The 14,990-nt window shown below is 38.1% G+C and overlaps 1 protein-coding gene across 1 annotated transcript in view; it reads left to right on the top strand.

Annotated features, from left to right (window-relative positions):
- Positions 1-267: 267 nt before the first annotated feature.
- Positions 268-14,990, top strand: part of SEC24D (SEC24 homolog D, COPII coat complex component) — a gene marked incomplete at both ends in the record, with an annotated part of 51,877 nt that continues 37,154 nt past the window's right edge. Inside the window, 7 exons of the mRNA XM_080343177.1 lie at positions 268-418; positions 2,333-2,459; positions 4,531-4,679; positions 6,601-6,858; positions 7,663-7,784; positions 11,327-11,438; positions 12,776-12,903. Coding sequence (XP_080199303.1) covers positions 268-418; positions 2,333-2,459; positions 4,531-4,679; positions 6,601-6,858; positions 7,663-7,784; positions 11,327-11,438; positions 12,776-12,903 — 1,047 coding nt within the window. The remainder of the gene's footprint in view (positions 419-2,332; positions 2,460-4,530; positions 4,680-6,600; positions 6,859-7,662; positions 7,785-11,326; positions 11,439-12,775; positions 12,904-14,990) is intronic.

The raw sequence follows: 14,990 nt of genomic DNA, 5'->3' as shown, positions 1-14,990 counted from the left end.
CCTGGGACAGATGAATCCCATTTGGATTAATTCAGTGATTTGTTTAAATTCATGCAGTATGCAGTAGTACTGGGAAAACTAACCAAGGAAGCAAACAAAACCACTATTTTTGCCAGACTTCCAGGTGCTTTTTTTGCCATCAATTGTGGCTTTTGTCTTTTTAGGAACACAGTTCACAGCCTCTTATAATGCACAGTAGCAGGTGTCACTTTCTCTTTTGCAGATTCTTAAAAAGGACCCAATTCTTGGAATGAGAATATTGCCATCATGAGTCAACAAGGTTATGTTGCAGCTCCTCCATATTCCCAATCCCAGCCAGGGATAGGAGGCTTTTCTACAGGTTTTGGACCACCTAGTTCTTCACTTCATTATGGGCATTACGGGGACCCTACTTCATCATACTCAGCACCTCAACCAGGTATGAAGTTGAGCTTAAAATGTGTTTTCAGAGTCTACTTTCCTATGAAGGCATTTTGGATCTCCTTCTTACTTGTGTCAGCACAAAATGCTCAATTTTACACTGCTACTGCAACAGGATTGTTGTTGGTGCTTAGATGATGATGTAAGATGCCTGGTCGTGGGTGTCTGAACTTCATATATAATTTCTGTTATTCAGAAAGCTATAAGCACCAGTGCTTAATGCTGTATTTTGAGTAATACCTAATACAGACAAATACAAAAGGAGCGATTTCTGGGAGTAGAGAAATGTTTGTCAATTCATGTGTGTTAATGGCAAACAAGCTTTCTGAAAGGAGTTATATTCTTCACAATAGGACCTCAGTCCTACTGAATTCTTGAGTTCAAACTTGCCAATGAGTATGAGTTGGTGTTCTACTTAATCTTGCTTACTGGGTGATGTATGTGGATAATGCATGATAAGTAGAGCCAATCTACATTCTAACCACTCAGGCAACAATTACTTTCTATGAGGAAGCGCACCTTGGATATAAGCAAATGGGATATTCTCTCCAGATGATGTAATTGACATCCAACAGAAAGCATGGCTGTCATTGTCTCTTCATTGATTTTCATTAATTTTAATTTACTGTTGTGTGGCTTCAGATCTTTCAAGAAGAATAATGTTAGTACATGGTGGCTGAATCTTAAAAAAAAAAAGTAAAAATGAGAGGATGGAATTGAAGCCTGTTTTGCTGTAAGTCATGGTGGTCTAATTTTAGTAAGACCAAAGTGGGCATGCTGGACTAGTGGACTGGGCTGTGGAAAATATCCAGAGAGCAAGGTTTCTTTTTCCCTTTGTAAGTCTACTAATAGACATAGCCAAGACAGGGAGACAGGAAGGGGGACCATCTCAATGTTTTACCTGATGACACAGAGGAAAATTAATTAAAACAGTGAAGATGTCTAAATTATTCTCTAAGGTGTCCAAAAAAATGTGTTTCTTAAATTTTTAAATAACATTCAGATCATGATAATTTACATTAAATTTAGTATTTGAGATGGTGGAGGAGGGTAATGACAGAACTAAGTATCCAAATATTTGAGTTTTGAAAAATATTCTGTGTGTCTTTGATTTTTTGTGGCATGTGAAAATAGGAAAAGAAGGTTTACCCAGTTTCTCTAAAACTTATAGACAGCAGGAGTTGTGTTACCATAATCCAATGCTGAACATAGGCAGAAGATAGAATTACTTTTGGTGATTGGCTTATTAGAATACTAGGGGAAAATACCAGTTTTAGTATCAAACATATTTTTGATGTTAGAGTAATTTAAAGGAAAATAATTCAAGAAATTGAGGTTGAAAAGTTGTTTATTCAGCACTGCTGTTTACATAAGTTATAGTTTTTTCACAGTCACTGTTCCAGTTCAGAATTAAGAACCATTTTTACTACAGGTTTACAGATATGGAGACTTTTTTTTTTTTAAAGGGTTGTTCTAAGTTTTCTTTCTGATCATGGTCTCCAAAATCAAAGGGACCTCTTGCTTCTCCCTGTAAAGATAACCAGTTGACAGGGCATTTGCAGTATACCAAATTGAATTGCAGGGTCTTTTGTCCATTCTTGCTTCTTTCTCACTGTCCCTCTTGGGTTCTTTTGCTGGAAAGTTACCATCTACTATTTGTTTCCTTTTTACTATGTGTTCTCTTTCATATCTGCTTCTATAGCTGACAAGAAATCTGTCCTTTCTTATGGAATCACAGAATGACTGAGATTGGAAGGGACATCTGGAGGTCATCTAGTCCAACCCCCCTGCTCAAGCAAGGCCACCTGGAGCCGGTATTCTTATTGCTAGAGCTGGGCCATACACTAGGATTGCTTGGTGTTCTTGTGCTTTCTTACGGGGTTCTTACATGAAAGTACTTCTTCTTTTGCAGGTATTCCAAAATCAACTGCGCCTTTAGGATCTCCGGCTCCTGTTGGGCCTCCACCACCTGGTACACACCAGTTCAACCAGACCAACTTCCACAATGGGCCCAGTGCACCAGGGCAACAGCCACATAGGTGACTTTCAAGAATTAATACATGAGATCTAAGCTATTTTACCTCTGTTTCCTCTCTTTGGCAGCTTCACTGATATTTAAGTATGGCATCCCTTTTATCTTCAGCAGTTCTGACTTATTCCAATTCTGAACTGGATCTTTTAGTTTGGTTCCCTGTGATGTTAAACTGCCAGATGTGATCTGTAATCTCATTAAGTTCTATTTTACAGCAAGTCAGGTCTCTACCATGGGCTGTTTGTTTTATTTTTAGTTATTCTTTCTGCTTGATCTTAGACCCATTGCTTCAAAGCAGCAGTAAGTTGCTATAAGCAGTAAAGTGTTGTAAGTGCTGTTTGATACTGAAGTTACATTATTTTTTTTTGATCACTTTATAATATCTTAACTCTCCTTTGCTATGAGGTACCAAGTAGTTGTTATTTATAGTTGCCAGCGAGTTTTGACTAGAAGCTGGTGCATGCCTCTATATCTGTAGTTACTCCCCTCCCTCCATTGTTAGGATGTCTTTGCTTCATTGTTGTGGGATCACAGCCAAAGCTCTATAGGGTTCCTTAAAGCCATTTTTACTGCAGGTTTGCTATACTCTCTCAGGTGGATGACTGCTACTCTTTTGCTTAGATTTGACATAAACTCTTCATAGTCGATTTGAAGTGCTGCTGTCTGGCCTCCTGAGCTTACAGGAAGAAATGGAGGAGAGAGGAATGGGGAAGGGAGAAAATAGGGACAGGAGGAAACTGTAAAAAGAAATACTGGAAAAATGATGGTACAAGGGAATAGACAAGCTTTATTATACAGTGGTTGTATTGCAGGTAGTTTTAAGTGGGTAAATATGCTTAGCTCTTTTATTTAATTCTGAAATGTTAATTATTATGCTCACCTACCAGATGTGACAGAGTTAGAATTTGGGGACTGATAGCTATTTTAGTTTTAGTGAACTTGATGCTGTCTAACAACATTCTCATTTTAATTCGTTGAAATCTTAGCCTGATTCTGTTCTTTTTAGTTGTTGTACAGTTGTGTTCAAATAAAGCCACGTATATGTTTCATCAGGCATCAAAATAGGAAGTTTGTTTGTTGTCATTGTGTTATCACTGTGTAAAGACCCAGAGACTGGTGGTTGATTGTACAGGACAATGCAGAGGGAAAAGCGCTTGTTGTCCTGAATATGTAAAAACAAGGAAAGAAAGAACAAGGTGAACAGAGACAAATTGATGTGACCAACCCAGCAAAATACCGATTCTCTTTCTTAACTTCTAGTCATTGCCCTGACAGCTGTAGATCTCCTGTTTTTACCTGATTTGTTTTATTCCCGAATTGCTGAGAGCCTCTATATCCACATCAAAATTTCAAGGAAATGAATTATACTTCTCTTGAATATAGCTAGTACCCTCCTCAGTGTTAGAAGTGGTTATGGGAAAATCAGCGTAGATCTTCTTTGGGAGGTAGCCTGAGATCTTACTTTTCTGGAGTGAAATAGTCTGTTAGAAAATATCTTTATAAGCCACATGTATGTTACCTCTTTATTTTCTTTAGTTCTTTTTCTTGCATGAATTGTTTTCCAGATCAGATAACCATAAAGCAGTTTTCCCCCACCTGCACCTTTTTTTCCACTACTACAGGGGACTCCTTAAGAGTTTCTCACTTCATTTTCCTCTCTTCACAGATTTTTCTCTTAATCTTATTCACTCATCCACAGTAGGGAATCTTCCTTTATAAGCATGAGAAGAGGATGGAGGGATGCAATATGTTCAGAAACTCGTGTTCCTTAGTCTTCAGACTTTCATATAGTTATTACGCTCTCTCTTTGCCATGGCATACTCTCTCTTCTTTGTTTCTAACTATGCAAACAAACATTTACTGTCTTTTTTTTAACATTCTCATTGTGCATTCTCTCTGTGCTTCGTGACTTTTAATACAAGCATATGTTTTCTGAGCAGAACATGAGCAAACTCTTTTAAGAGTTTGACTATCCTAATGAATTGTTTCCACACCACCCTTTAGAAGGTGTGAGACCTTCTAGAATTATGATTGGTTGATGTAATTTTTTGTATAACTGCACTAATTTTTCACTTTAGGTTTCAAGGCCCTCCACCTCCAAGCAATACTGGACCTTCCTATCCTCCCTACAGTCCTCAGTCACAACCAGCCTACTCAAATTCTGCATCCACGTCATCTACAACACAACTTGCTAACCAGCTCAACAGTATGCAGCTAAATAGCTATGGTAATCACTTCTATCTGATTGACTTTTTCTCAGTTAAAGCTCTCAAAACTATGATAATTAGAAACTTACTGAATTTCTATTGAAGCAGAAAATGAAATCTTTGACCACTATCACTTGCTGAAGTTTTTAGGTTTTTAATCTCATCCTAAATCAATATTCTTAGGTTAATTCTGAATCCATGTTTGATGAACCTTCCATAAAGGTCAGCTACCTCATCAGTCACTTCTCAAATTATTTTGGTGATCCTGCATGAACAATAACATGCAGACAGGGTTTCATTTTTTCTTCAACTCTTTAGACTTTCTCTCTCTTTTGACACTTTTTTTTTTTTTTTTGTCCAAATCCTATAGGTTAGTTTTTCATCTAAATTTATGTGCGTTTATTTTGACGTTAAAACATCTCAAACCTAAGCCATGAGGTAAAATTCTTTCCATCACTTATTTTCTGTTTGGTTATATCTGCTTTTCTTGAGTATTTCCTGGTGAAATTTACCATTTCATTGAAAGTGAATGGAATTTACTTAGCATCTTGTTTTGCTGAGGCCAGTGTGTTTAGGAAGGTGAATTTTTTAAATGAAGATCACTTTGGTGGTGGATATCCTGGTAAGATACGTGTAAAGATGAATTTTTCAGTTCAGACCGCACTGACAATATCACTCTTCCTACCCTGACTTTACAAGTTGCCGATTTGTCTTGAATTAAACCTGCATACGTACCATGGGGCTGTCCCTCTGTTTCTACAACTGGCTGTGAAAACTTAGACATTTTTCACCTGAGAAAAATTAATTTAGGCTCTAATTCAACCCTGAGGTACTGAACTGCAAGTGCACAATTAACTCAGGCCTTTTTATACAGGATAAAGTGTGGCTCAGCACTTCTACAGCACTTAATTTAGAGCAGCTTGTATTATTTAGAGCCTTTTTGTTTGTTTGTTTCTGCCTTCATTATATGGCCTTCAGCAGTCATTATTTAAAATATAATGTTCTTGCTTATCGTGTTATATGCTAGAAGGCTGAGATACTCTTCACACCACTGAGGACATGCTTTCTTTACAACTCTGCCTCTGTGTTGGTTTTTTTTCCTTCTGATTTTTCCTCAGCTGTAAGTCTGAACCGGTATAACTTGACAGAGTGCTGAAATTCACAGCTACGTGTAAAGCTACTGGAGTGGTTTTGCTTGTATCAGCTGAGAACCTGAGCTTGTGTTTTGCATGTGAATTTTTTTTTTCAGTTAGCATGTCTGGCAGAGTTCTATTTTAATATTTGTATATTAGCACATTGGTCCTTTTACTCCAGACCTGACTTTGGTTATTTTTTTTAACTTAGTTGAAAATTATTTTCCTGAAATAATAGAAATTTGACAAAAAAATGTAGGTTTTGTAAAGTAATAAGTATTTACAGAATGTAAGTCTCAAAGCCCCCCCTTTTTACAGAGTCCTCTTAATTCTAATTGGAATCTGTATCTTATAAACAAGCAGGTATTCCTCACCAGTGTATACCAAGTCATTCCCACATGCAAACTAATGAAAACATGCCACATAAGAGAAATTGATTATTAAGCAAAAATAATGTTGTTTCACATTATGAAATTAAATATTATTTCAAAAGCAAATAGTGATTTATGTGTATTCTAAACAAGAATTGTCAAAGGCCAACCTCCACCTGTCTTTCCCCATCCAGCCCAGCTGCACAGTTTCATTGAAAATAGAGCCAAAATAGAAAAAATTGAATGTCTGAGTCAGTTCAGACTTAAAACTATGAGGTCAGATTTGTTATGTGAACAGGCATTCAGAATCCCCATAACGCAGTATTACCAGTATGAGATACAATATGTTGCAAAAGTATTGATCAAAACCAGAACTTCTACGGCACAGTTAGTAGGTTATCATTTTTGATTCAGCTGACATAGAGTTTCTTGCTCAGGTCCTGGCACTGCTCCGAGCTCTTGCATGTCTTCTGGGCATCCAACATCTTTTCAGGGTCCACAGTTACCACCACCGACCCAGCAGCAAATTGCTTTACCACCTGGATTGCAGGTTCCTCCACTAGCAAATAATGTTAATGGACTTGGTGCTCCACCATCATTGCCTCCTATGGCTAGACAGGATGGGATCACTGGATCTGTCCCCCCAAATCCTAACTTAGGACAGCCTCCAGGGCCTGGATATCATCCTCAGCAAGGTAGGGAAAAATGTTTGTTATGTACTTGAAAACAAAATATGCATTGAGAATAACCAGTGGAAGTGTGATTGTTCATAGCTGATGTTCTGCTCACTTGGCAAAATGAAAATTGAATCCTCTTTTTCTAGACTGGAAAGATTCACGTTGTCAGTCAGTGCGTTTAAGGCAGGCTATGTTTTTGCTCAAAAGTTCAGCAGTCTGTTGAGAATGTAACAAAAAATAATAAAAAAAAGAGATTAATCTGGGTCAGGAACAGAATTATTTGGTTAGCAGTGGGTTAAAGCACAACATGCTCCAGAAGGGAGTTTTTCTTATACTGTGTAAAGGTATAGGTTGCTCTCTATCTTACACTGTCTTTCATAAGCACCTTTCAAAAATGCTTTACTATAGCAATAAAGAATTGGAATAGTGTACAAAACACGTACTTTATTTCACTTGACATAGTTGAGTGAAATAGTTATTTTGGCAACTAAAAAGCCAGCTAACTAGACCAGTTTGCATTGACTGATGTTACAGGAGAGATTCTCAGTAATGTAATAGCCTGATTTGAGAAGCTGTGGTAAACTCTGCTAACCCTCCTACTTGGCACATACCTGAAACCAAAGTTGTCACACCTCATTTATGCTTACCTTTACAACACAGACTGCATGAGCCAAAATGATCCATTTATTTTACTTGCTGAAAACAGAAGGGAAGGAGAAGTTGCATTTAGCTGTGCAAGAATGAAATGTATGGTAAAAGTTGATGTTAAATTGATAACGCAACTTAAATACTTCAAATTAATTGTCACTTGTAACTCTGCAGCAAACTATGGTCCTCAGATGGCAGGATCTCAGCTGTCTTATCCTGGTGCTTTTCCTGGGAGTCCAGCACAGCTTTCGGGTCCACCGCAGAAAAAACTTGATCCTGACTCTATTCCAAGCCCAGTAAGTAATATGGCACTGATTTTTTTTTTGTTTGTTTGTTTTTTATGACAGAAAATTTCTGCTGCATTTAGGATAAAGGAATGGCAATGCTAATATTGTATTTATTATAGGTGTGGTTTTTGTTTGGTTTTGGTTATTGTTTGTGTTGCAGGGGAGAGCTGGAGGTTTTTTGTGACATTTGTAATCTGTGCTGTCAGTTTTGGAGAAATGAGTAGTGTGTAATGTTAGTTTTAGAACTGAAGAGGCTTTATAACTTTAGCTAATGTAGGACATACCCATGACTCCGTATACTTTAATAGGAATTCTTAACAGGGTTAGTATGACAGTAAGCAGTACTGAAGGATTACTTGCGTTCACTCCAGCTAATCACTTTCCTTTTCACTCCAGAAAGTTTGTAGGCTTAAACTTAGTAACAGATAGACACCTGAAGTTGGATTTGTGCTGAATATAGGTATGTGACCTTTAAAACTGCAATCTGGGAAATGCTGAGAAGTCCCGTGCTCAGAAGGCACCTCACTGTTTGATCGCAGGAGTTTCTCAGGCAACTGGAATTATTTCCCTGAGCATCCCTCCCGTTGCTGCAGCCTTGTAAGGATTTCAGTAGCTTGGAATATACTTAATGTATAAGGTTCCTACAGGTTCTAGAGGCATGGCCGTTGAAGCACGCCTGAACATGCACCAGTGGGACAGTGTCTGTTCTTCTCAGAATGGTGTTAGAGAAAGGGAAAACAAGGTTATGGTTGTGTTAATCTTTCTTAAATAAAGTTATTGTTACCCAAAGGAATAGCTAGTCAGATACAGGTTGCATTTAACTTCTTTTTTATTGAAAACAGCTGATTGAAATAGGGGGAGAAAACATGCTGAACTCCTGGGGAAAACACATTCTGATGTACACACTTATACTTGTTCTGGCAATAGGTCAGAAGGTCCTTGAAGAGTCAGAATTCTTGAAGCAGGCCGTGTTCTGCAGATTTAACCTGGAAATTTCTACTTAGAAAAATGAATTAACCACCACACTGTCAGCTAGTCTGGGTGAAGGAATCATCCACGGCTCTGCTGAAGCAGTATTGCTGCCCAGAAAAGAGTTTCTGTTCCACTGAGATGAGGGAAAAGCATTTGTGTAAATGCCTGGCACTGTCTACTAGGGGACAGCCCTGCCTCCTTAAGCTGGGATATTACTTTATCCTTCTAGAAGAGATTACTTGTTTTATCCAGTAATGATTTTGACATAAAACCCCCACAATTTTGGAAAAAATGTTTGTTGATAATCACTTAGAGGTTAACATAACAACTGTAATTGCCCCCATTAAAGGCAATTTTTAAGTTAAATATAATTGAAACCAATTGTGTAAAAAAAATGAAGTGTCTGAATAATTAACAAGTGCCTTTATTAGGTTAATCATTTGTAGTATTTCAGTATGGTGCTTTTTACATATGAAGAATAAAATGGTCTTGTCTGATTTACAAAAAAGGCAGGGGGAAGGGACGGAGAAGGAGGTCTGGCATGAAAGCATGGACTGATGTCTTGTTTCTATTACACATGTAGAATAAACAACTTTGACTATGACAGCGATGTTAAAATAGGTTAAAAGGTTTGTTTAAGCAGCACAAAGGGGATCAAAATGACATATTTAAAAGAAACACGATCTGGGTCAATGTCCATAAAGGGCAAAAAGCTAATTCAGAATGAGGAATAAGTATGACCATGTGTATTTTTCTTGTTATATTTACATTATATAGTTACAGTAATGTTGCCAGATAAATTTACTTCTTATCTGCAGCCATTGTTGATTTATATTTTCTTACATGTGTTAGAGGTTGATACATGCTCTGACAACATCTATGAAAAATAGCATCTGGGCTTTGTCAACCATTATTTCCAAGAACAATGATATATTTAGGTCAGCTAACTGCAGAATACCATGGTACATTGATCCTTTGCAGAGCTAAGTCTGAAAGTGGTTTGCTTTCTTCAGCCAGTGGACCTTTTTAGAGCAAACCCTTTTTCTTCCTAATGCAAGAGTTAGCAATAAGTACACAAGCCAAGGAGGCAGGGAAGAGTAATCAGGCAAAGATATAACAAGCTCTCTGAGGAATGTATTGTATATTTAAATTGCAATACAAAGACTTTATAGAGAATAAAAAAGTTACAGGCCCCAGATTACTTCCAGTGTGTTAGGAAATACCTCTTGGACAATGATCAGTAGAATCTTTGCGACTAATTTTGTTTTCCTTCTCTGTTTGCTTTCCAGCAGAGGCTTCTGAACTTCCCTAGCTATTATTAGAAATTCATGTGCAGTGTAAAGATATAATTCCATGGGATACCAGCAGCAGTGGCAAAGCCAGTTTCAGAAATTCCGTCTCATTCTTCTTGCCTCTCATAGCTGTTCAGCTACACTCTGAACCAGATTACTAAAAAGATAGCTTCTTGGAGGGAAAAGAAGGAATAATGGTATCAAACTGGTCATCCGGTTTATGGTGTGGAACAAAATACAGCTTTGTGTAGCTTCAGTTATATCCCGAAAAGTATCAGTCTTAAACAGGAACGAGGGACTGTGCAGAAGTGACAAGGGAAGTAGTATACGGGAAAGGAATGTGTTACATAGTAAAGCCAGCTTCCTGGGCATTTCATGACATTACATTGTAAATTGCTATAAACAAGGCTTCAACTAGAGTAAATCTCCAATGTTGAGGAATCCACCACTTCCCTGGGGAGATTAGAACTGTCTCACATTAATAAAAGTTTTCTATGATTGCTCTCTTTTACTTGCTTTTTAGGAGGAAGCTCACAACATGGTAGTCTGACCTAGCGAATGAAAACGTTGAGCTCCAGTATTGAAAATACTACCTCATGGCCAGAAAGGCTTTTCTCAGGAGTTTAAATTTCTGCTTTCTAAATGGCAGTGCTGAAGTATAGCTCAGCTAGGAAGGTGATATACTATGTAGATTATTGTTTATTTCTTAACCACCCTGTGCATGGAGCCTAGTCAGGAGGAATAAGGGCTAACCCCTCCCACCTTTGCGGTCTGATCACCTGTGCATTCATTTATGAAGAACAGCAGCTGGCACGACTGTGGTCATACAAAAGATAACCTGGTAGATATGGCATCTGAGTAAGGTCATGCAGCCTTGCACTTCAGTTTGATCTGGGAGAATGTAAGGCCAGATTCAGTAGCAAGGACTTTTTCACACCACTACTCTCTTCGATTTGCTGGGTAGCCTCTCCTGAGAAGCTCCGTCCTTCTAGCAGTTAATATACTTACTGTAAACAACTCATTTGTTCGCTGTATATAGGTCTTATCCACCCCTATGTGTAGTGTTAACCCTGATTTCCAGCAGGCAGCTGCAGTTGTAAATGAGTTATACCGCTCAGCTGCGTATATAGTTTTCTAGTTAAGTGTCCCTGAAGCCTGTATTGTGATTGATTTATAGCACCTGTGTATAAGGCAATGTCAATGGTGCTACTTGGTATAGATGTTAGCAGAGCTGTTTATGATTGTAACTGAACACATGGCTTACTGTTCTTGCTTCTAATTCATCAGATTCAAGTAATTGAAAATGATAAAGCTTCTAGGGGCGGACAGATCTATACTACAAACATAAGAGGACAGGTTCCTCCTCTTGTCACCACAGACTGCGTGATCCAAGACCAAGGTAACTGTCCTTGTTACTGCTTTGGGAGTCTTTCTAGGTGAAATCAAATATAATTATATAAAAAAAGAAAGACTAAATTCTCAAATTTCTCATCTGAAAATGATGCTGCTTGTGTTAAATTGGACATGAAATAGGGAACTGCCTTGAAAGAAAAAAAAAAGGGGGGGGGGGGGAGGTCAGGGGGAAAAAGTGGGAATTGAATTCTTATACCTTGGGTTAATTCCAGTGAATGCTTTGAAACCACTATGCCCTCACCTCTTCTACCATTCCTGACCTTTAAAATAACATTAATAGTTGAGACAACTTTTCTTTTTAACTTAAAGTTTTTCAAGGCTTTAGATTTCAAGTTAAATAATTTTTGGATTCTTTTGAGATTTTAAAAGCTGGACACTAGAAGACACAGTGAGACTAGCAGAGGGAGAACACAAGCTGTCTAGTTGACTTTATTTTTTCCTTTGGCCAGTATATCTGCCTTTGCTTCTTCCCAGAGCTTGGAATTACCATATTCTGTGTGCTGCTCTTGACAGCAGACTTGATATTTTAATACAGCTTAAACCAATAGTATCATTCAGTCCAGCACATATTTATCTGTGTTTGGATAAACTGTAAAAAGTGTACAAACACATCAAGATTTTTTGGCATTGTCTGAGAATGGGGTCTTGCAGTTCTGATGAACAAAGAAATTCCTTTCAAGAAAATGAACAGAGCTGCAGCTTGATGGTTAAAAAAGGAGTATAAAGAAGCCAGTTTCTGAACTCGTGTTGTGTTTCAGTGCTCTGGTCTGCAGTGCATGACAGTTTCTCATTGAGGGAACTGAGCTAAGTGTGTTACAAGAAGTGGTGTAGTAATTTCAGCACACTATTTTGCAAGATAAATGAGCATGGTGATGTTAACACAGGTATTCTATTTTCTGAATCAGAGCTCACTTGTTAGAGCAGTCTTGACAGCACGTGTCAGTCTGCAGCATTTCATTATACACAATTTCCACTGGGAATTTCATTCATGTTATTTCCTTTTAAGATCTATGATATGTTTCAAACTAATCTCTATTGAGATTTGTGTTGCAAATAATTGTGGGTTTTTTCTCGACATGTTTAAATCTCTGCTTTAAACTCAAACTGTAAGAAAATATTTACCCATAGGGACAGGGAATGGGCTGATATATAAAGAGGACAGATGGGCAGAAATTTGCACGGAAGGGGAAAAAAAGCATGTATTTAACTTAGCATAAAGGCTTGTAGCTTTATGTTGTTCTGTTGATTTTTCTGGTTTGTATTTGGGACAGGCACGTTCCTTTTAACAGCCTTTCATTCTGCATATTATGTTGGGTGTTTCAGGCCATGCCAGCCCTCGTTATATCCGATGTACTACCTACTGCTTCCCATCATCTTCAGATATGGCCAAACAGTCTCGCATTCCACTGGCAGCTGTCATCCAGCCTTTTGCTATTGTTCCAACAAATGAGGTAAGGGCTAACTGAATATGTGGTTTTGTCTCCTAAATATTACTGACTTGTTCTTCTCTGATTGGGTTGGCGGCAAAGGTGTTTTACCTCTGACTGTGAAGGAGTAAGAGAGTAGAGAGGTGGCAGAAGACTATGAGATGCACTTGGGTCATGGTGCAGCTTTAAGGGCTAAAAATCTGTGTTTGGAAAAGGTACAAGAGAGATGACTGTGTAATCTGAACAACTGGGTTCCTGTTGTTCCCTCAGCTGCCTGTAGTTTACGCCAGCTTTGTCAGTTGCTTGCTCTGCTGGAACTACTTAGGTATAGTCAAAGACGTTGAAAGAGGATGACCACAAACTACATCAAGTTAATTTTAAGACATGTACAGTTACATTCAAAGAATGGTATTTTTCCATTTAGTTCTTTACAAAATAATTTAATTTCACAGCAGACTGAGAGGATGATGGTATTTTCTACTTGGATGAGCTGTCATAGAAGACAAATGTAATCACCCCTGTTTGGCACTCATTCAAAGGCACTAACCTAATCAATTGCTTTTCTCACATTACTGTCTCTAATAGCCCTTCATATTCCAAACGTATCCCTAGTTCATCTGCAAAGTATTTCTGCAGACTGGCAGTATCTTATGGTCTTAGGTTAGTTGTCCATATTTCCTGGCATCCCCAAAGAATGGTATCAGTAGCAGGGAAAAAAAACCAACAGTTTTCAAGTGCAGCATTTAACTGCATCATCCCTAGGATCATCTTTCTTGTTCTTCAACTCCGGCCTCCTCCATTGCACATCATCTAAATTCTGCAACAAAGGTCTACAGTATGCATTTCCTTCTAATGTGCTGTACTAACTTTCAGAGCACTCTTTGCTAGAAAAAAAACCAGGGATTTCATGGAAATCGTGGTATGTGATTGTGTCTTCAAAAACTCATAAAATGCATGCACAGAAAAGCCTAATTAAAATTGCAAAGACTTTCAGGGCTTAGTTTTGCAGTCTTTGATTTTTCTTTAACTTTTTTTTTTATTACTTGTAAATTCTTAGGGTTTTTTAAAAAATATATTGGAAAAAAACAGATGTTGTTCTTCATCAAGCTGGATAACTTCCAATCCAACAGACCTCTGTAGTTTGAATTAAGAGTATTATTTTAGCCGGGTAGTGTGTAGTTATCTATTTTGTGGTCCCCAGGGAAACAGGATGTATTACTTACAGTTCTGCAGATACTGAGTCTCACCATTTGTCTGCTAGACAGCAATTTTGGGTTTCATTCCAGTTATTTTGGGGAATGTGCAAACTTGGCTTGTTGCCCCCCCTGCATATTCTCCTAGATGAAACTCCTGCTGTTACTGCTCCACCCCTTCACTTTATCAGCCAGCCTTTACTACCTTTTATCCCAGCTTCTTTGGCCAGATGGCACTTACCGATCCTGCTTTAATGCTGGCTCTTCATTTGTGCGTTTTTCAGTCTGTGCCTAGTCATTTATATCCCCCATGCATGGTTTCCCTGTCTCCTGCGTAGTGTTTAGATAGGGTGACCTAAGTATCTTCTGCATACATAAATTAGCAGTATGTACAAACACTTGCACTTGGCCAAGTTCAGGAGGGTTTTCCCAGCGTTGGCAAAAAGATGTACTCGGTGACCCACCAGTTCTGAAGTGCTAGTGCTCTCAGGCTGTTGGAAAGGTCAGTGGAATTCATTAATCTGTAAAGAGCAGTGTATTTTTCCCCAGCCTTTTACTTGGAAGAGCCTAAAAAAACTCTGCAAGATGTCTCAAAATTGGCGCAAGTCCAGTGTGGAAAATTTTAGTCTGAACAATTATAGCTTGGTAAAGTTATAAGAACTGAGGAGATGGTGTTATAGTAGGACATGCTGGGCAATCTTAGCTGAGGCCGTTTTTCCAAGGCTTGTCTGTGCCCTTTGTTTTCACTGTTACTGCCAAAGTAAGATCTTGCTCTTAACATCTTTTAATAAAAATGGTCTTCATATTGGATTTATAATGACTTTAATTCTAAAAAGTCACTTAATTTGAACGAACTGGACTTTTAATAGAGGTAAAATACATTTAGGGGCTGATTTGTGTTTCTGAATTTCCTAGTGT

Source organism: Nesoenas mayeri, assembly GCF_963082525.1.
Source record: "Nesoenas mayeri genome assembly, chromosome: 4".
In the NCBI taxonomy this organism is placed as follows: domain Eukaryota; kingdom Metazoa; phylum Chordata; class Aves; order Columbiformes; family Columbidae; genus Nesoenas; species Nesoenas mayeri.
The sequence above is the reverse complement of the archived record's forward strand: the minus strand, read 5'-3'. Positions and strand labels throughout refer to the sequence as shown.